This window comes from Felis catus, chromosome D4 (assembly GCF_018350175.1).
Source record: "Felis catus isolate Fca126 chromosome D4, F.catus_Fca126_mat1.0, whole genome shotgun sequence".
Taxonomy (NCBI): Eukaryota; Metazoa; Chordata; class Mammalia; order Carnivora; family Felidae; genus Felis; species Felis catus.
This window is the reverse complement of record NC_058380.1, coordinates 32,722,053-32,745,193: the sequence shown is the minus strand read 5'-3', so window position 1 is coordinate 32,745,193 and position 23,141 is coordinate 32,722,053. Positions and strand designations below refer to the sequence as shown.

Below are 23,141 nucleotides of genomic sequence, written 5' to 3'. Positions count from 1 at the left end.
TTATGTGGACCCTGAGAAATTAACAGGAACCCATGGGGGAGGGGAAGGGAAAAAAAAAAAACAGGTTAGAGTGAGAGAGAGCCAAAGCATAAGAGACTCTTAAAAACTGAGAACAAACTGAGGGTTGATGGGGGGTGGGAGGGAGGAGAGGGTGGGGGATGGGTATTGAGGAGGGCACCTTTTGGGATGAGCACTGGGTGTTGTATGGAAACTAATTTGTCAATAAATTTCATATAAAAAAATAAAAAATAAAAGGATATTAATTAATATTGGGAAAGCATACCCTTGACTATACCTATAGGGCACAGCATTTCATTCCCTGGAAAGGTGCATCCCACACCACACACAGGTGATCATTTGTGAATTTTGCTTTTCAAGCCAGCCTAGCTGAGTCTGATCACCAAGTGAGAAAGACTAGTGCACAGACACTGTGATGGGAGATTCACCACAGTGATGCTGCTTTCTTGAGGATTCTTACAAAAAAGTCATCCAAACTTTTGGCTGTTGCCCACTTTCAAACTATAACTTCATTTTGAGTGATCTTTTCCCCAAAATGAAGTTCTTCCTTGTATTTCCCCACTTAACCACTGTGAGTACTTTTATAAATACTACTCCAAGAAACTCTCCATGCATATTGAAAATAGAAAAAAAAAGCCTGCCATTTTTAGCCAAACATGTCAATAAACAGCTCTACCTTGACATCAGAAGTAGACTTTAGGTGATCTTAAATTCAGTCAAAACATACTCTTTTCAAGATACCAATTGTTTAAGGATGTAAAACATTCTATAAGGAATATGTGATATGCACAATCAAGGTGAAGCATACCACTGAGAAGAAAACAGTAAGCTTTGCCATTTCAGATGTCAAATTTCTAAATATAACTTCCTGAATAGCACTGAAGTGATCCCATGTTGTCCTTTCCTGCTGTTCCCTTAAAACCCCTTTGGGACTGGTGTGAGGAACAATAAATCATTAAGGAAGCATTCATGGACTAGATTCACCAGGATATAGTTCCCTAAGGGAACACATCAAGAGTAGTGACCACTCATTCTGAGGGTTAACAATGAGGGGTAACTGGTAACAGAAGTCATCTTTCAGGACAGAGAACCAAAGATGATTGTTAAATGCCGTGTTGGAATTTTCGCAAATATGTAACACTTGTAAATTAGAAAAAAAATAAAATACAAGACTTTTGTTAATATTTGTCCTAATAAACATTGAATTCTTCAACATGTGATGAACTCAACATTATTTAAATATCCTGCCTCATAGTCCTAATTCCGGCAAACTGTTTCTCATTGGGGTGTGTGTGTGTGTGTGTGTGTGTGTGTGTGTGTGTGTGTGTGTTTCAACTGTTGACCAAGATACATGATTTCAAACTTTCCTATGGGAAGTCCATGAGCTGAAGAACTTTTTACTCTCTTCTTATATCACTGTGAGCTTTAAATGGCCATTTAAATGACCCATTATTTCAATTTCATCCACAAAATTTCCATTACCACATCCTGAATATCCTGGTCCTACCACTTACACCTGCCAATGACAATCATCAGGTCACCACATATTTTCTAGTGATGCAAAATTCTTGATGCAGCTTCAGTGGAACATAACAATATATACTTTCTCTTCTCTGAGAATGAAAAACTGTAGACTAAAATCGAAGTGCTCATGACAGAGGTCCAGAGACAATATGCCCAGCTCCCTGAAGGGCAAGAGACTTAGTAACAAGTTAATAGTTGGGTAAAAAGTTACAGCTACCGTACCCAAAATATTCTATAGTGGAAAGACCTCAAGTAAAAAATAACAAATACAGAAGAAATTCTAGGGAATTAAATCCATGTGTAAAACACACTCCAGTATTTTCTAAATCATGCAATATAAAATAAGAAAAAATCATCATTAAATATGAAATTTAAGGGCCTACACTAATGCTCTCTTGGCTCACACTTGAACAGAACTCCAACATTACTTCAATGTTGAGGAATTAAAGGCCTAAATCTTTGCAATGAAAAACATTCTTAACAAAGAGAACCAGTAGGAAGATTTCTATGAATGTTCCTAAACCAGTCAGAAGATAATCAGCCAGAGAGCCTGGCAAATTAAATGACTTGTATCTATTCATAAGTGAAAAAAAAATCCCTTAGTAATAAAAAAACTTTTTCTATTTCTCTGCAAATCTCTTGGTGAAGAAATGATTAAATCAGGTTAGGTACATTTTGCTAAGTCAGGACCAACCAAAGACAGGCCAGAGAGGAAAACTAAACAATTGAAATAAAGATAGATATCTCAGGTATATTACTAACAAACTTCACCAGACAGCCTATGGTTTGAAAATTCACACTAATCCAAAAAAAGTAGTATCCTTTTGCCTCATTTTAAACAGAATTGAGGAAGGTTGTATGCATATTTATAATATAACATGGAAAGAACATATACAAATATGCAAATTTAGGAGAAAAGGGTAGAATATTAAATGAAACTTAAAAAAATGTATCTTGAGAATGTATACATTAAAAGAAATATTCAGAAATTGAAATTAACACTAATTTATGAAGTTAAAAAGAAGCTTTGTCACTCACCAATTTTAACCTCTGTAAAGGTATTCTGCCTACATCTATCTGTGTCCTTTCTGGGACATTAGTGAATCGAACTTCTGGCACCGCGACGGCGCACATGACATGGGCCCACCTATGGGAAAGGAGACATGAAACATAAACAAAAGTTCTCTAAGCTTGCACACCACACACTTCAACTGGGCGGTGGCAATTCTCACAGAGAAGGAAAGCCAAAAGCCTAAACCAATCACAAACCAGACTCTGAATTTTAAACCTATCAGGTGATACCCGGATAGATTCAGTACCACACCTGCCCACAATTGCAACCTGTAGAGTGGGGTGAAGACCGAGACTTGACCCTATCAATATATGGTATTTTTCTACACTGGATCTGAAAAATACTGAAATGTAGGGCTGCTATTTCATTTAGTACTAAAATATAACAGGTGTTTAATATACTTAAGCAAATCAATATGTGGTGAAAGATTAGTTCAATTAATAAAAGGTATGAATTGGATAGAGCATATAATCTTTTACATAATACAAGTGTCATGAAAATTAGAATAGTAAAGTTTTCTAAGAGAATTAGTACTAAGTCTTTAATTAAATTGTTTCTCATTTCAATCGAACTATAACCAAAGGAACCCAAGATAAGGAGGAATGAAATTAGCTGGTTCTCTCACTTCCTACTTAAGTCCTAGTATCTCCTCTCAAATTCTGAATTACTCCAGAAAAATGTCCCCATTAACACTATTTAGTTTGTCATAAATGTTATGTCCCAAGTAAAAATAAAGACTCTTAAGGTTTAAAGACACCTTGAAGGAATTACCACATCCATCAGCCCATTTATAAGTCAAAGAGTAGTATGTCACTCAGACTCCATTCTGCCTTTAAAGACCAAGGGAGAAAGGACAAGTGTCCACCCCATCAGGGCATTCTTTCAAATCTAAATAAATATTATAATTCTATAGTACACATTATTCCCTTTTGTCCTGGCCCATGGGTAGGAAGAGAAGTTCTTATCACCTTTGTCTTTATAGGAACCACCTAAATCATCTAACAGTCTGCATGATTTGTTCAATACCCTAGATCTAGCAACACTTTTTAGTACCTTACCAATCACATTAACTAAGACTGTGATAGAGGAAGGTCTAAAATCAAGCAAATATTAAGTCTAATAGACTGAAATTTATCAACATAGGAATGATGAGTGCCTTTACTCTTCCTTAGAAGCAATCAGAAACAAGTGCACATGCACATAGTTAATGCTAATTCAATCATTACATTACACCAGGGGTCTCAACTCTAGTGCCTACAGGGCCAGGCAGGAGGTAAGCAAATATATGTGTACTGGTAAATGATGGTAACCTGGGGAGCATCTGTCCTATTGAGGCCAGATTCTCATCCCAACATGTTATTGCCATTTAGAGATGCACAATTATATTTCAAGTACAGATAAGTATCTGGATTTTTATATAAAATCTATCAGCTTCTAAAATTTAGATCAAATTTATAAAATTGTGTGTCAGTCAACAAAAACATACCTTGGGGTTGGATTTGATCCTTTAATGCCAGCTTACAACCTCTGCCTCTACTTTTTCATTTTCTTTTTGTTTTGTTTTGTTTTGTTTTTACTGTTTTAAATGTTTGTTTATTTTTGGGAGAGAGAGAGAGAGAGAGCCTGAGCAGGGGAGGGGCAGAGAGAGATATGGAGACACAGAATCCAAAGCAGATTCCAGGCTCTGAGCTGTCAGCACAGAGCCCAACATGGGTCTCAAATTCACAAACTGTGAGATCATGACCTGAGCTGAAGTTGGACGCTTAACTGACTGAGCCACCCAGGTGCCCCTGCCTCTACCATTTCTACATATTCCTGTTACCAAAGGAACCTTTAATATGCTTTGTCCCCACTTTCAATACTAAAATTGGGTCATGAAAATAATACTCATGCAAAAAATATATTTCAATAACCACATTAAAAACCAGATTGCCTTTCTTTTATGTTCACTTATTACTCTTTCAAGATTCTCTTCATGTTCTCCAATCCTTTGTATCTTAAAATTAATGTTTTCTCCCTGTGTTTCTATTTTAGTATACACACTTTCTTGTTAATTTGGTTTTAAAAGCAAATAATTTTGTTTAAATGTTATGACTATGATTGATTTTATTTATCTGAAGGCAACAGATTTCACTGTTTTCAGGCACATTTGTTCTATTAGACTAATAGGATTCATCATATTAAACACTAGGATCCCAATGATACCTAGATGACATGGGGTGCCTTCATTTTAAAAACACCATCAGTAAAAGAGGGGTTATCCTTCATCAGTGTCAGAGACATGGAGAGAAGCAAGACCACCTTTGTCCAGCAGAGGGGAATGTGCTGTGCTTTCAGTAATGAATGGTCTCCAAAGACATGCACAGAATCTCAACTTCAGATCTGGACAGCAAAAGTTCTGGAACAATGTGTCCAATAATGAGAGGTAAAGCAAACAGTCCACACTGAGGTTCAACATTCTAGACAGCAGAAGGAAACAATGAAATTGAACACAATTAACACATTACTCACTTATTGTTCTTCGTTTCCTTAAGAGCACCCCCTCTCAAATTGCAGAGACAGCACTCCTAGGACAAAAAACAAACAAACAAAAAAAAACCACACAATTATCACACCCATTTAACAGACATCATTACTATATATGTAAATATTCCCATAAATTCCACCTTTTTATTTTGAAATTAAAGCCATCAGGAACTTCATAATGGCTATCTCTAAGCAGTTCAAGAAAGGAAGGGAAAAAGAGAGGGTAAAAAGTGAGGGTACACACAAAAATGTTCTCTCTCTCTAGAGATCAATAGACAGACAGGCAGACAGACAGGCAGACAGAAACAGATATATCCTAGAGGGAACCATCATTCCCCTGGTATCATGTTCATTGCCATCCTTGGGGGAAAGCTGTGACACACAGCACTTGACAGACTAGACAGTATGTACTAGAATTATAGAACAGAGAATATACATATGACTGAGTTCTCTTGTGCTCTGGGAATCCGTTCATGTATACAGGATAGCTACAAAATAGAGTATTGGCAGGCTCCATTCGATATAAGGATTAGCAGAAAGCTCTTTTTAAAAGGTACTCTTTTCACAAAAATATCATTTGGGTCTTTCTGTGGGCAAACGGTATTGCAAAATTGTACTGATAAACAGGCTATCCACCCCCTTCAGAAGAAGGTGCCATGAAATGTCTCCTCCCCACCTAAGTTTCTATTTTGGGCACTTTTGTATATCTTAGATTGGCATAGACTGTTTCACTTGAAGAGGACTCCCTTTACCACAAATACAAACTTTATCATTTCTCACTAAAACTCTGTGAAAAAGTCCATGAGAAAACAGGACCAGGGTCAGCCTTTTGCTGACCTATAATTTTTAAATTAAATACCTAAGTAACTTTTAAAATTTTCAACCTCAGGCATTAATAGATGTCCTTTCAATTTACTGCATTAATAAGTTTTTAAAAATAACTATGGGTTATTTTGGGTTTTTCCCCTCTCCACACTATATATATAAAATCTCTTTATCTGTTCTCCAAGGTGATCTTCTTTAACTAATGTTGACAGCTTTGCCTAATTTACAGGAAATCCCTTTAACTCATCTACTATTAATACCGGGATGTCAAACTCCATAGCTTTAATTTTTCTGACTAGCGAAATACCAAAACAACTCAGGAGAATCAATATACCTGTATAACTCCTAACAGGCAGCAAAAAAGGCAAACAACCAGAAATGTTCAATGGGTTTGTGGGTCTGGAAAGCCTCTAAAATTCTATTTGAAATTTCCTGGGTTATTATTAAAGGTTCAGAGCAGCAAAAGCTGCCATGTGTATATACATCTGAATCCAGTATAAACCCAGCTCAAGGAGATAACTTGATGGATTTTCTCCGTAACAAAGCCAGATTCTAGAGGCCTTTGAAATAATGGTTTTGATGAAACACACGTTAAAAGTAATAGTTCAGTCCGAATATTACCAGTTCAAATTATTCAATATCTAAAATATTCAAAAACAATTTCATAAAACATTACTGATTTTAACTATTTTTCCAGCATTTCAACACACTTTCTACAGAGAAAGAAAACGAAAATGAAAACAAAACACGAGGTAAAATATTTTCATTGAATATTAAAAAATGCCAGGATTGAAGTGGGAATGTGGCAAAAGAGGGCTGAGGAGGGTGCGGAGCTCAGACACTAAGAGCGTAAGAGTTCTGATGAATGAAACTAGTAGTGAGAAGAAGCCTAAAGGGACACATTAGCAGAGTTAAATACAGCAAAGAAGCATGGCAACTGCTTTAAAGCACCTAAAGAGGATCCCGGAAAGGGGCACGCACTGCAGCACACCACCACACTGGGAGGAAAGCGTCCTCTCAAACAGAACAGATAGACTCTCGATTTTAAGTGAAGCTGAGAAGGCTTCCACTCGCCACAATATAGAACTAGTTCTTTCTGGGGTTACCAGTGACCTCTGTGTCACAAAATCTAACGGATAATTCCAAGCCCCTGGTTCACCTGACCTCTAAGCGGCATTCAACACAGGTATGTGAAGCATACCTGACAATTTCTACCTGTGGTTTCTATGACCCTACACACCCCTCACTGTCCTTCTCCATCTCTAGCTGATCCTGTGCTTCCTTTAACAGCCATCTCTTCCACACTCCTTAAACACTGTAATTTTTGTAAGAGTTCCCGTTTACTTCTTATCCACATCTACTTGCTGGGCATCTGATCCACTACCTTGACTCTCAAAAGGCTGGTGAGTGACTCAAACATTAATTTCCTGGAATGTCTGGCTAACACTCAACAGGCATCTCAAACACACATGCAAAAATGAACTCATGTCTCCTCAACTCGCCACTGTTGCCCATCAGTGGCACCATGTACCTTTCTAGCTCATGCTGGAAGCCATAATTTTCCTCTCATCCTAGATCTAATCACTTGAGTTCTGTCAATCCCATGTCCAAACACATCCTCCTCTCTCCACCATCACTGCTGCCACATTAGTTGATACCCCCAGTGCCCTTCAAGCAGACCTACTTTACTGCAACAGCCACTCCAGGTCAGTGAAGAACTAACCAAAATGGGTTTGAATGCTTCTCAGGACTTAACATCATTCCAAAGGGCCAGGATCGTCAGGCCTAGACCTTGTCCACCCTTGCTCTGTACTATTCTATCTATGTCTTTATTAATTACACTGAACACATCCTTGATATCTCAACCTCAATGTTGATTCCTCAAAGAAGGCTCTCCTAGTTTCCTGGTCCAGTTACTTCTCACTCATTACTCTTTTTAACTATGTGTTGAATTCATTTTGCTCTCCTCACTAAACTATAAGCTCAATGAGTGCTATGGAAATATCTGTCAGGTTACTCTTTCTCTATTACAATGCCCAATAAAGAGTACATCTTCCAGATGAATTTGTTAAATAAATGAGAAAATGGCAAAATAGGGCAGAGTGAAAATCTTGAAAATTACCAAAGGTTTAAAAAACTGCAAAGATCATTTTCACATACTGGAGCACTAAGGAAAGGAAAGCTGCGGACTTTGGTAACTTAACGTGGACTTAAGAAACAATGATTTGACATGGAGTTCTTTTTGTCACAATTTACCTGAAAAATCATCTTTCTTAGTAAAAGAGAAAAATATTCCTGGCCAGTTAGTTATTTATATTATTTACATGATATATATGATATCATGGTTTCTATTTAATTCACTCAATTTTGAAAAAATAAGTAGGAAAAGAAAAAAGTCATATCCAGTTATGTCATTGTGAACCATCACTCACATGGTGCAAACTAGCTGATTTGTCACAGCACAAACATGTCAATTTGTCAATTCATTCATTTGTGAATGAACTTGCCCTAAATGCCTATGTTTATAACCCAATAAAGGGCAATATCAGAATGGACACTTTTTAACATTTCCTTCCTTTTCTAAATAGTACTTTATTGTCAGGAAACTAAATTGATAATTCTAAAATTTAATAGGGATTAATAAGGATTAACATCCTTAGCTAAAAAGTAGTGCAAGTTTTCTTAAGAATCCATACAATACCTGAGCTACATAAAAGGCTCACACCTACCAAATATACCAATTGTTCTAGTATCGCTCATCTTTTAATTCAGTAAAAGGATTGAATGAATGCAGAGTGATAGAGTCCCTCAGGACCCTGATTTATTAAACTGGTTACCAATAATAAGTATTTTCAATTAGAAGAATAAAGGCTAATTAAAGGCCTAATTCACTCCAGATATACCATGTTGGAAACATCATATACTTTACCTCCCTTCCTTAACATGAACTTATTAGGTAATTTATATCCCACTTCATTTATGAGGAAACTAAGATTCAAGAGATTAAGTAACTTGCCTAAAACCATCCAATCCAGGAGCCATCAAACTTCTGTAAATGGCCAGATATTTACTAATTCAGGCTTTGCACAACTACAGAGTTGTAACTAAACTCTGACATTGGAGGGCAATATGTAAACAAATGGGTCTAGTTGTATTCCAATAACAGTGTTATTTACAAAACTTGGCAGTGAGCTGGATTTGGCCCAAGCTATAGTGTTCCAACCAGCAAAGGGAGTAAATGGAGTTCAAACTCAGGCCTTCCTGAGCACATGCCCATGACCTTTTTCTCCAGCATCCTCTGCCTATAAGTACAAGGCAAGGCAAGAGATTTCAAAGTAGAGTGCCCAAGTAAACAGGGAACTATGCCTGCCCTGGGAAACTCACAGTTTAGGAAGGGAGAAGACAGATGTGTACTTAACCATACTATGAAGAAGAAAATGATAAAGGGTATAATCAAGTCCCCATTTCCTCATTTCTACAAATGACTAAGAATTCATATTTTAACTAATACCCTTGAAAGAACACCTATCATAAAAAATTGAACTACAGTAGCATGTATCAAATAACAATTTGTATTCCCACTTGTTTCATTAATCTAGAAAATAAAGCTTCTCACTGGTATAAGATCATTAAATTTATCTCCACTCCTTCCTTTGAAAAATGATACCATTTTAGGAAACAACAACATTTCAGGTAGTCTGGGCTACATGAATCCAACTTAACTGAGAGGAACAACAGTAACACTAGAGAGCCAGGCCATATCCTGAGGTTTAATAAGGTGCAGACAGTCAGGGTTCAAATCACAGTTCTGTCATTTACTAGTGGTATGACCTTGCCTCAGATATCTTATCTGTAAAAGGGTGGGAAAAATGCTACTTCCCTAAATGAGTTAATAAATGTAAAGCATCCCACAAAACACACAATAAATACAAGAACAGTGGTTACATATGTGAAAAGTTAATTGTGCTTCTAGACAACTCATACATAACATTGCCAGTGAATTATCTGGGTACAGTGGTTTAGCAGGGAACAAAATATAGATCTGTCATTAATAATTCTCATGAGGTGCAAAATGCAAGAAGTAGAACTGGAGAGAAAAGAAAACTCTCCAGGAACCTCAAATCCAGGCAGTAGGCTCTAAAGCAAGGAAAGATCTTCTGTAGTTCTAAAAGCTGTCAACTCAGTTATGAAAAGCCAACAGAAGCTAGAGTTTCCACAGTGCTCAGAGAACAGACATGCTGAAGAGAAAATCCCAATCCTATCCTCAAAACATCTCAAAATAGAGTAGACTGAATCAAACTAAAGTTGAAACAAAGCTCAAACCCAGCTCAACCTACAAATCAGACTGACTTACTACTACTGTAGAAAACTGACATACAAAAGGCCATGTCCTTTATGGAAATAATATTAATATCAGTTGCTACAGACAAAATATCCAGCACATAATCAATAAAAGCACATGGTACACTAAAAAAACAAGAAGATGATTTACAATCAAGAAAGGAAAGAATCAATAAAATCAGACACAAAAAATGAACAAGATACTGGAATGATCAGATGGAGAGTTTCATACTGGTATGTTCAAAATGCTAAAGGAGCTAATGAAAAAGACAACATATGTGAAGAGAGAAATATTTTAGCAAAGTCATAGAAACTATTTTAAAAAGTGTAAATGGTAGAAATAAAAAAAATGACATCAATAATGTTGAATTCAATAGATTTCCAAACAGACTGGAATTGTGAGAGTAAAACTTAAATGGCTTTAAAGACTTGAATAGGAAATAGAAGGAATAATAACAGTTAGGAGGAGGAATAGAGATCTAAAGGAAAATAACCTGTTCCATTTCTGTATAAGTGGAGACTGAGAAGGAGAGGAAAGAGAGAGTAGATGACAAGAAATACTGGAAAACTCTAGAAAACTTTCCAAAAGTGGTAAAAAAAAAAAAGGTGAACTCACAGATTCAAGATGCCCAGCAAATCCCAAGAGATAAATATAAAGAAAACACATCTAAATATACAGTAGTCAAAATTGTGATAACCAAATATAAAGAACATATTCTTAGAAGCACAAGAAAAAAGACATATTCAGTAAACTCTATGAATTACATTTGATATCTGACCAGAAAAGTGGCAATGGAACAATATCTATAAAATACTAAAAAAAAAAAAAAAAGCTGGCAATCTGGAATTCATTTCCAAGGAAATATCCTTTGAAAATAAAGATAAAATAAAAAATAAAAAATAGAGACAAAAAATTTGAAAGAATGAAGGAAAATGACACCAGCCTGAACCACGGATTGGCACAAAAGAACGAAGAACACCAAAAAAGAATAAATATATGGGTAAATATAAAATAAATGTTTTGTATTTTCAAAACACAAAGATACAAAGAGACAGAGACAGAGACTGTAAGTTTCATAAGAAGACTTGACTGTTTCAAACAAAAATAACAATGTTGTAGAGTTTAATGTATGTAATGGTAAATGTAAGATAAGATCATAAAGGGAAAGAGGTTTAATGAAATCACACTACTGTAAAGTTCTTACATTGCTCATAAAGTAGGGTGATATTACTGGAAGGTGGGTTGTGATAATTTTGAAGTGAAAATTATGATTTTCAGTCACCACCCATAACAAAGGTCACAAAAAATTCCCAGATATTAAATTCTAAGGGTTAATATGCTCACAATCAAAACTCAAAAGCCATGCAAGAAAACATGATTCCATGAGCAGAATAAATAAAATGTAGAATTAGATAGATAGATATATAATAATCATAGGCACAAGATATAAAATAAGTACTTTAGCATGTTTTAAAATTTAATGCGGGTATTAGAAATGTAAGTAAGAGACTATAAATAAATGACAAATTAGATTTTTAAAAACAATATAAAAATTCTATAACCAAAAAATATAGTTAAAAAACTTGAAGAATGTTAAATAGATCACTCTTAGTAACAGAAAATTAGAAAAAAACAAAGAGCTAAATAACCAAAAATCAATACCAGAAACTATTCAATAATGTATTCAACTGAATACTGAAATGTGTGTGTGTGTGTGTGTGTGTGTGTGTGTGTGTGTGTGAGAGAGAGAGAGAGAGAGAGAGAGAGAGAGAGAGCCAAAGAGAGAGTATCCATCTCTGAATCATAAAAATAAATTACAATTGATTTACTAATCTAAACTCAAAAACAAAACAGACATATAAAAGTATTAAAATGAATTGTAGGCAAATATATTGATGTATTTAGAACAAATATGACTCCTTAATATAACATTTAAAAGATAAAAGGCATATTGGAAAGATTAGTAAATTCTGACTATATCAACATTTTAACATTCTGAAGGATAAATAACATACTAATAAATAAATTAACCTAAGATGATAAGACAAAAAATATTTCCAATATAAAACAAAGACTGCTATCCAGAAAGTATTTTGTAAAAACCCACACTTTTGAAAAATAGACAAAAGATTCAAAGACTCTTCACTGACAATAAACACAGAAAGATACCCAACTTCAAGAATAAAGGGTGAAAAATGAAATAATGACATATAACTTCAGATTTTTACATCAGAAAACATATGGGTTGGGGGGTATATAAGATTTTATGGTGGATTTGGAGAGGAATTTGGCATTATCAATCAAAATTTTAAATGCACATGAAGTATGAATCAGCAATTCAACTTCTTAAAATCTATCTTAGATAAACATTTATATCTGTGCAGCAGGAAGAATGTACAATCATCTATTTCTGTTTATAACTGAGAAAACAATTACTTCTGGGAGGAACTGGCCTTGTCAATTGCTTACATTTTACTTGTAATGCTTAGATTTTTAAAATAAGAATAGAATCAAGATTGAAATTTAAAGTATCAATGAAAAAGGTCTGGTAAATCCATAAATATTGAGTGACTAAGAATGACACAATGAAATGAAAACACGAAGGTACATTAAACTGTGATACCATTTGGATTCCCCAAGAGAAGTAAGCCATTACATTAATGTATGTATAGAAAAGATCTGAAAGCTCAACCAACAAAACAGTATGAGTAGTTTTGTTTAAAAAAGAGTTCAGAATTCGAGAGTGTTGGGAATGGGAAACTTTCCTAACAATGTTTAGTACTCTCATACCAAAAAAAGAAAAGCCACCCAAAGCAATCTATATACTCAATGCAATCCCCATCAAAATAACACCAGCATTCTTCACAAAGCTAGAACAAACAATCCTAAAATTTGTATGGAACCACAAAAGACCTTGAATAGCCAAAGCAATGTTGATAAAGAATACCAAAGCTGGAGGCATCACAATTCTAGACTTCAAGCTGTATTACAAAGCTATAATCATCAAGATAGTATGGTACTGGCACAAGAACAGACACATAGATCAGTGGAACAGAACAGAGAACCCAGAAATGGACCCCCAAATATATGCCAAACTAATATCTGACAAAGCAGGAAAGAATATCCAATGGAAAAAGGACAGTATCTTCAGCAAATGATATTGGGAAAACTGGACAGCGACATGCAGAAGAATGAACCTGAACCACTTTCTACACCATACACAATACTAAACTCAAAATGGATGAAAGACCTTGAAACATAAGACAGGAACGAACCGAAATCCTAGAGGAGAAAACAGGAAACAACTTCTTTGACCTCAGCCATAGCTACTTCTTTCTACACGTGTTTCTGGAGGCAAGAGAAACAAAAGCAAACATGAACTATTGGGACCTCACCAAGATAAAAAGCTCCTGCACAGAGAAGGAAACAATCAGCAAAACTAAAAGACAACTGACAGAATGGGAGAAGATGTTTGCACATGACATCAGATAAAGGGTTAGAATCCAAAATCTATGACGAATTTAGCCAACTCAACACCCAAAAAACAAATAATCCAGTGAGGAAATGGGCAAAAGACACAATGAGATACCAACTCACGCCTGTCAGAATGGCTAAAATTAACAACTCAGGAAACAACATATGTTGATAAGGATGAGGAGAAAGGGGAAGACTTCTGCACTGGTGCAAACTGGTGCAGCCACTGTGGAAAACAGCAATGAGGTTCCTCAAAAAATGAAAAATTGAGCTACCCTATGACCCAAGCTACCCTATGATCCAGCAATTGTACTCCTATTTATACAAAGGATACAAAAATGCTAATTTGAAGGGGTACAATGTTTATAGCGTGACTAATCAACAACAGACAAATTATGGAAAGAGCACAAATGTCCATCGACTGATGAATGAGTAAAGAAGATGTGGTATAGGGGTGCCTGGGTGTCCAACTCTGGCTGACAGTGCAGAGCCTGCTTTGGGTTCTGTCTCCCTCTCTCTCTCTCTGCCTCCCCCCACCCCTCATGTGCTCTCTCCCTCTCTCTTGCTGTCTCTCTCTCTCTCAAAAATAAATAAACATTTAAAAAAAAAGACGTGATATAGTATTATACAATGGAATATTACTCAGTGATCTAAAAGAATGAAATCTTGTCATTTGCAACAATGTGGATAGACCTGGAATATATTATGCTAAGTAAAGTTAGTCAAAGAAAGACAAATACCATATGATTTCATTCATATGTGGAATTAAAGAAACAAAACAGATGAACACAAGGGAAGGGAAGGAAAAATGAGATAAAAACAGAGAGGGAGGTAAACCATTAGAGACTCTTAAATACAGAGAACAAACTGAGGGTTGCTGGAGGGGATGTGGACTAGGTGGGTGATGGGCATTAAGGAGGGCATTTGTTGTGATGAGCACTGGGTGTTGAATGTAAGTGATGAATCACTAAATTCTACTCCTGAAACCATTACACTATATGTTAACTAACCTGGATTTAAATAAAATAAAAAAATAATCACAATAATTAAAAAAAGAGAAAACCCATAGACAAGGAAATTTAACCTTTTTCCTATTAAACATGTGCAATTTAAAATTAATGTAACTGTGGAGGTGTATCCTATTTTTTTTTTTTTACTTAAATGAAAATTTTAACTGAACACTATGATTTCTTCTACAGTCTTTCAGTGTATTGAAACTTCTTTCCAGTCTAACCTCTGGAAATACCCAGAGTACAAAATAAATAAATAAAATTCAGTATTCAGGGCTCATTGCCAGCCTTGTTTTATCTCATGTTTAATGAGCATGCCTTTTCCAGGAACAACAACACCCAATATAAAATGACTCACTATTATAAAGATTTAGATATATTGCTAGTGAACCAATGTCTCCTAAAACAAAACAAATACTAAAATGTCTGTCACAACATGATTAATCTATAAGACAGCTTTAATTCCTGTCTCTCAAGTACAGCATCAAAAGAGCCATTCTGTTATACTTATCCACCCACCCCAGGGCAGCTAAAAGCTGAATGAAAAAGTACAAATTCAGATCATATACTGAACATTGCACCTCTCTTGCTTGGATCCCTTTCCCTCACCTAACAGCCTTCACAAAAATCCCCTTCTAGCATTACCAAGTATTTTTTAAATTTGGTTTTATAAAAAATCACCACTGCAATGAACAGCAAGTATACCCATTTACTACATGGAATGGTTTCTTAATAGCTCAGTTATTAAACTATGAAAAAGAGTGTTTATAATCAAAGTGCTGACACAACATTAACAATAATGGTGAGAAGGACATTGTTATAATACAGCTGTCACAGTTGTTCATTATTTGTGGTAGAGGGAAATCACGTTCCAATGGCTCTTCTATAAAACATCAGTTAAAGAAATGCCAATACCAACATTCTCAAGCTGCCTCATAAGAAGCTCTCATTTTAGCTGACATATCTATAAGTGCCACTAAAGCCAATTTTCAATGCTATAGAAAAACTACAAAATTGAAGTACCTCCCTACACCCTTATTTATCTGACATGTTCATAACAGAAATGCAAAACCATAAAATAGGGTTGCCTGAGCTGGGAAAACAAAGAATAATTAATCACAGTAACGGAAAGCTAGTTTACAAAGTGCTGATCAACAAAACATGGAAGAACCATTTCCGGAGATGTGGCTCATTTATCAGAGCTGAGAAGAGGATGGGATCTCACAAAAGGACAGGATGGGCATGAATTCTAAGTGATTAAGGAAATTACATGACTGGTTTTCTGCTGGTATCTTCTGAATGGAAATTCCACAGGCTCGTGAATTTCACGCTAGTAAGTGAATTCTCCAATTTAAATGCCCACATTGATTTTGTACCATAAGTGAAAACATATATTCATTCAACAAATATTGGTTAATTGTCATGTTCTAAGTACTGGGCAACAGCAGTGAATGATAAAGATCCCACCCTCAATGAACTTACCTTCTGCTGGGACAGCAGACAAACTAAATCAGGACATTATTTAGATGGTAGAGGATGTTAAGTGCTATGAGAGCAGGCCATGGAATTATCAAAGGGAAGGTGATGCCAGAAAATTTTGGCCTTTTCTAATAGGAAAGGTGATCAAAAATTTAAAAGGGGGAATAACTGACAAGGCTTCACAGGCCATGAAAAAAGGCAACAACTTTATTCTGAGATGGCAAGGCACTGTAAGGTTTGAGTACAGCAAGGACATCATCTGAATTACATTTTAATTGGGTCATCCCAATAGCTGTGTTGACAGCAGACAATAAAGGTTCAAGAGCAGAAGTAAGAAATGTTAAGTGAAATAAGTCAGTTGGAGAAAGATAAATACCATATGATTTCACTCTATGTGGAATTTAAGAAATGAAACAAATTAACAAAGTGGGGGGAAAAAAAGGGACACAAACCAAGAAAAATACTTTTAACTATAAAGAACAAATTGTTGGTTACCAGAGGGATGGGTGAAATAGGTTGTGGGTATTAAGGAGGGCACCTGTAGTGGTGAGCACTGGGTGTTGTATGGAAATGTTGAATCACTATATTGTACACCTGAAACTAATACTATACTGGATGTAAACTAACTGGAATTGAAATAAACAACTTTTTTAAAAAAGGTTAGAAACAAAAAGAGAACTTAGTAGGTTACTGCCATAATCCAGGAAAGAGGTAATGAGTAGATCAGTCTGGGTAATACGAGCAGAGGCAATTAAGAAGTGGTGAGAATTCCAGATTCATTTTAAAAGTAGCCAAGATAGGATTTACTGTTAGACAAATATGGGTATGAGAAGAAGAAAAGCACCACAACTTACCCTAGAGATTTTGGTTTCAGCAGCTGGAAAGCCTAGAAATAAGAAGCCTGTGGGAGGAGAAGATCTGGAATTCAGTGTGGGACATGGTGAATTTGAGCTATCTATCAGGCATGTGAGAGGAGACACTGGTCATGAAGTTGGCCATACAGCTCTGCACCTAGGGGAGAGGCTGAGTGGACACAGACATACATAGACCATCAATGACTAGCTGCTGTTTAAAACCATCAAAGCTATGACACAGATGAGATGACCAAATGGTCTGGTGGAGAGAAGAGGCCTGTGTTTTGAGTTCTGCGGAAGGAAAAGAAGTGACTGGTAAAGGAAGAAGAAAAGCAGGAGTATCCACTGTCCTGGGAGCGAAAGGAAAACAGTGCTTCAAACGGGAGGCAGGCCAACTGATAGCACTAAAAGACCCGAAGTTTCTACAAAAACGTGGGCAAAGCCTGTGACTGGAATAAGTTTAAGAGAGAAGCGGGGAAGAATGGGAGAGAGTGAATAAAAGACAAATCTTTTAAGGAGTGTTACTATACATAGAGACATGGAGAGAGAGGGTGGGAGCTGGTGGGGAAGAAGGATCAACAGAAGGTTCTTGGTTTATTTGAAAATGGGAGAAATAACAGCTTGTTTGGGTGATAATGAGAATTACCTAGACAGGGAACCCTGCTGGTATGGGAAAGAAAGGGATGAATTATTGGAACTATGGTCGTGTGTATAAGAGAGCAAGTAGTGTAGGTAGGACCAGAGATACTGTAGATATGATGCAGGTGGAAACTTGGAGATCTCCACTGATGGCTTCTTGTTGCTCAGTAAAATATAAAGTGTGTTTGCAAGGTAAGAGTAAGGATGGGAGAGAAGATGGGAAGTTTCAGGTGACAGAGGTATGAAACAGTCAAGCCAGAGAGTGGTAGAGGGAATGTGTGATGGGACTGCAGCACGAATTACTGGCACCATGAGGACACATCAATAGTTACAAACTGAAAGCAAAAGCACTCTGCATGCTGGGTGTTTCTCCACAGTCATATTTAGCTGCAGGGGTGCAGGTGCAGAGCAGATAGATAACAGGTTTTACCAGGGTTGAGTTCTATCTTGGGAGAATAACAAAGTTAGCAAGCTGGAGAGCTGAAAGTGTGTGCAAGGACACACAGTAGCAAAAAAGATAAGTAAGGACAAGAGGGGAGGGAGAGACTGAAAAGCGGGGAGCATTACTAAATCCCATGTCACAGGGAGGTAAAGGATTGCTGGATTCCAGGCACTAGAGAGTGTGGGCTTGTAACACAGAAGAAGGCAGTCTGAGGAAGATGCCTCAGATTGGGAGAAGACACTGGAAACGGACATATCTTTGGAATGCCAAATGGTGAAGAGTGAAAACAAATGAACGACTCTTTCTAAAGGCTGTCATTCTACTGAATGCTGTATTAGTTCTTTATTACTGCAATAACAAATTACCTCAAACTTAATGACTTCAAATAACACAAATTTATACAGTTCAGTAGGTCAGAAGTCCAAAATGGGTCTCACTGGGCTAGAATCAAGGTGTCCACAGGGTCATTCATATCTGGAGGCTCTCGGGTAGAAGGCATTTCTTTGCCGTGTCCAGCTTTTATGGGTGGACTGCATACCCTGGCTCATGGCCCTCCTCCATCTGCAAAGCACATCAAATGCCTCTCATTTCACTTCACTCTGACCACCTCTTCTGCCTCTTCCACAGTTAAGGACCCCTGTAACTCCACCAGGTGCACCCGGATACCATCAGGTCAGCTGATTAGCAACCTTAATTCTATCTGCTACCATAATTCCATTTTTTATGCAACATGACAAACACACCTATAGGTTCCAGGGATTTAGACAAGGAAACCTGGGAGTGGGAGTGCATTTACCACATTGTCTCATACAACATGTGTATGAAGGGAATATAACAGAAGAATAGAAAGTCATACATACTCTGTTTCAAATTCATTTCCCCCCTGGATTCATCTTTCTAATAGCATTGCTTATACCAAAATAAAAATTAATTTGAGATTGACAGAACACCTATCTGGTAGCAGGCCAGATACATGCTCAATGGCAACAAACACCTCTATAATTTAAAATTGGTCAGAAGTCATCTACATGAAACTTAATGCATTTACATAATCGTATTTCCAGGAACCTGAGCAAAGTACTTCAAGCTGAACTTACTTTCCCTCCTCCACTCTTCCTAGGGATCCCTTTCCTCATTGCTAAGGAGATGTGCCTTGTAGCCCAGTGACCTCTGGGCATGCACATCCTGGTATGTAGTACAGTATGCTATGCTCCCCATAATGTCAGTCATCATTCTTCCTGACTTTACTTCTGCTCTCTGGTTGAAGCACTTAAGATTAATGAAGCATTTGTTCTCAATCAAGAAGCTATTTATGAATATAGTTCCACTTACAATAAGCTATGTAGACTTTCTTTCTCTCATTACCAAGTGGAGGGAGGGAGAAGAATGATGTTTATTGAAAGGAAAAAGAAAGTACAAAAAAAATGATTTTTGACTTTTTAGCCTGTAAGAAGGTCCCTAACAGGAAGGCCTCCACATCATAGTTATGCTGTCAGGATAACTGATATCCTCAAATGTGCTGTTCTGTTTGGTTAAAGTAACATAATAATTATCACCCTGGCCTTTGTGAGCCAAGGGTTAAGGCCGCAGCTGTTTAGAATAATCTGCCTCTTCAGGAGGCAAGAGGTCATTGTGAATGCGAATATATTCCCTCAAATGGGAGCCTGTGGTTCTGCCTAGTGTCTTAAAGGGACACCTCAATGGAGAGGAGCAGTTACAGAAGCAACCACTTGTCTACAAATAGCCAGTGCTCACTTGTAAATGCCCTGCCTTTAACAAGAATGGAGCCTTTCTTTTTTCTTACCAGTTTTACTGTATATGAGGATCAAAGTCAGCCTTTTAGGCTGACAGCCTCCCATCACCTGGTCTTAACAGTGTCTCATGGAATAAAAAAATACAGCATAAAACACATCACAGGGAGCAGCAGCGCCACCATGACCTCTCAAGGCCATAAGCCAATCTGATCTAAAAATCAATGTCTCTGATCTACAAAGCCACTTCAGAGCTCTTCGTAAAAGAAAAATGTCAATGCTGTTGTCAGTTGGGAAATTGGATTCAGGAGATTATCCAGTTCTGGGGAAGGTCCTATGGGCAGAAACTAAAGTAAATATTAAAGAGTAAAGAAACTTCTCTAGTCAACCACCCGGTAATGCTAATTATCCTACATTAAGTAGATAACTAATTATAGTGTAATTACACTAGAAGTTAGTGCTGGATTAATTTTCAATGTAAACAAACAAAAATCATTCAAAAACATTATTCAAAAACTGGCCAATTGCTTAGCCTTCTTCCCACTCTAAAAACAAACAACTGAGAAAAAAAGAGTCTGGGCCTGGAAATCTGAGGACTTGAGTAGTCCCATGAATCCAGGCTCTCTTACCATATTGTGAGGCGATCCTGGGGGTAAAACACTTACTTTCTCAAACCCTGGTTCATTATCTGTAAAAGGAGATTTTTGAGACAGATGAAGAATTCTTTAGTCCTGCCAGTATTACATTTTATGGAAACTGTATGCTGCCTATATTAGTTTATATTTAAATCAAGAGTTTCTGAATTTGTAGGTCAAAAGTTGAAAAATAAAACTTTTTGTAAAATGAAAGACTTCTAAGAGCATAATTATTAGTAATTTCTAACATCTATTATCAATACCATTATTTATATATCTGGGGAGCTAAACAGGGGAAATAAGGGTTGTGTTATGTGGTAAAGGTAACATAAACCTTATACACACAGATTTTCTTTACTAATATCCACCCAAAGAGAACTCCTACTTTAGAGAGAGGGCAAACACTACTTGAGATTCAACATAGCTAAATTAGGATTGTTTCATAATAGATGCACCTCCATCTATAGGACCCAGTCTCAATGCAATGTAGGAACCAAAGACTACCTAATAAACTACCTTCCTCCACCCACCAATCATCAAGCAGAGTAAAGAGAAAGGTACACAGGTAGGCACTTCATCATTCCCAAAGGTCTGAAGAGCCACCATTTCTAAGAGGTAGATCATTTTTACCTGAGATCTAAGAGTTGGCAGACTAAGGTACACTCCAGAGATCAGGAGTTCAGACAAATGCATTTCAACAAATGACTTAGATTCTTCAGTCTACAAGTCCTAGTAACACCATGGGAGTGAATTTTGTAGATACCACTACCTTAGGAATTTCCATACTTTAACTTTATGACTATGATTTATGCAGAAAAAAGACTTTATTTTCTTTCAGAAGTCAAATAAAATAGCTATGTTCAGAGGGCATGAATAGCAACCACTACCCATCTATTGATATCACTTACTTACAGTTAAGCAGTAAAATAATAAACACCAAAATGTTTATCTTTAATCATTGTAATTGCATATTCCATTCTTTACAAGGAAAGGAAATGCAAATTCCAAATGGTCATCAAGGTATAACTTGCTCATATCTATTTGTTACTCCATTTTTAAAAACAAGCAAATAAGAGAAATAAAGGGCACAGTGAATAAATGTGAAAATACTTTTTCATGTTTGGGTTTTGATTTCCTGAAACCATTTTGGGGGGAAAAAACCCAGAATGTTATGTTACACATATACAACTTCTACATAGTACAATAAATGCTTTTCAATAGATAATAAATGCATGCAATTACCAAGTTTGTGCATTTCATTAAACAGAATGAAAATTCCAACCTCTAAAGGGTTTTTTAAATTTTTCATTACAAAATCTGCTTTTTTGATAAAATGGCAATATTCACCCAAGAATATAATATACAGCTACTTTTTTTTATAATTTCAAATAAAAATATTGAAGCAAATTCTCCTAAATTAAGTATAGTGAAATATACTAAAATTAAAAAAAAAAAAAAAGAACTTAGAAGATAATGCAAACTGTCATGCATTCCAAACAGCAGGCAGATAAAGTTATATGAAGGCCTTGAAGCCACTGGTTTGTTAAAAATTTCCTTTAGCTCATAAAAACTATACTGATCCGGCCAATAATAACCAATTCCTATACTATTTCTGTTACTCAGCATCTCTAACTAGGTTAAGAAGTGCACAATAAATTTAGTATTCTTGAAGGTTCCCAATTCTAAAGGAAAGCTAATTAAAGCAAAATGGAAACACAAAGCAACACAATCAAGGGATTTTAGGGTCAGAAGAGACCTTTGACATAATCTCTAGTAGAAGCTTCTCATTACATTGTTTTAAAATCTTTAGGTTTTGTTTAGATTATAAGTATATGAGCTACTGAGTCAACCCTGCCCACCAAGAATTATATAAGATCATAAAAAAGCTCCCTAATAAGACACAGCATAAATGATATATACTTTATTTAAAATTTTTCACACTTAAGATGGAAAACTACAGTACAGGTATAATGCTGCCAAGCACAGAAGGCTGGCAACTCATGATCTGTCAGAGTCATAAATCTGAGTACGATGTGACTCTCCATGATAAGTTACCAATCTTCACATGCACTTTTCACCATTTATGGCACTAAAACAAAACTTCATAGCCCCTGCCCCCGGAAAGGTCCCTGAAGAAATGCCTAAATTTCCCAGAAAGAAAGAACCACCAGACAGCTACATTATCCTTAAATTAAAAAAAAGAAAATCTTATCCATATTCCTTTTTAACCTCTTTAACATGCTTATATTTATTCTTTAAAATTCTATCTTATAAACTCTTCAAAATATAATATAGAACATCCTATTCTTACTCTATATAATATTAAGCACATGGGTTATTTTAGAATAATAGTAGTTAGGTTATTATTCCAGACAAATAACTAACATCTTTCTTCATAAATCAGAAGTGTAGCCCTAAAGGAATATTCAGGTATTTCACAGAAATACCCAGACTCAAAACATTTTTTTCAGTATAAGGATAAAAATAAAATGGTTGGGGAAAAACCTGAATGAAAACAATACAAATTCTGTATTTTTATAGTGAGAATAC

At 36.1% G+C, this 23,141-nt stretch overlaps 1 protein-coding gene across 23 annotated transcripts in view; it reads right to left on the bottom strand.

Annotated features, from left to right (window-relative positions):
• The window catches only part of KDM4C (lysine demethylase 4C), a 430,991-nt gene that overhangs the window by 129,981 nt on the left and 277,869 nt on the right, over positions 1-23,141 (bottom strand). For 17 of the 23 annotated variants that reach the window (XM_045042970.1, XM_045042971.1, XM_045042967.1 and 14 more), the window contains 3 exons: positions 20,586-20,644; positions 5,126-5,181; positions 2,581-2,689 (listed from right to left, as the gene is read on the bottom strand). In XM_045042970.1, the coding sequence (XP_044898905.1) occupies positions 2,581-2,689; positions 5,126-5,181; positions 20,586-20,644 (224 nt within the window). Of the gene's footprint in view, positions 1-2,580; positions 2,690-5,125; positions 5,182-16,869; positions 18,767-20,585; positions 20,645-23,141 lie in introns of those variants that run through there. The other 6 variants (XM_023242276.2, XM_045042979.1, XM_045042978.1 and 3 more) reach the window with 2 other exon arrangements.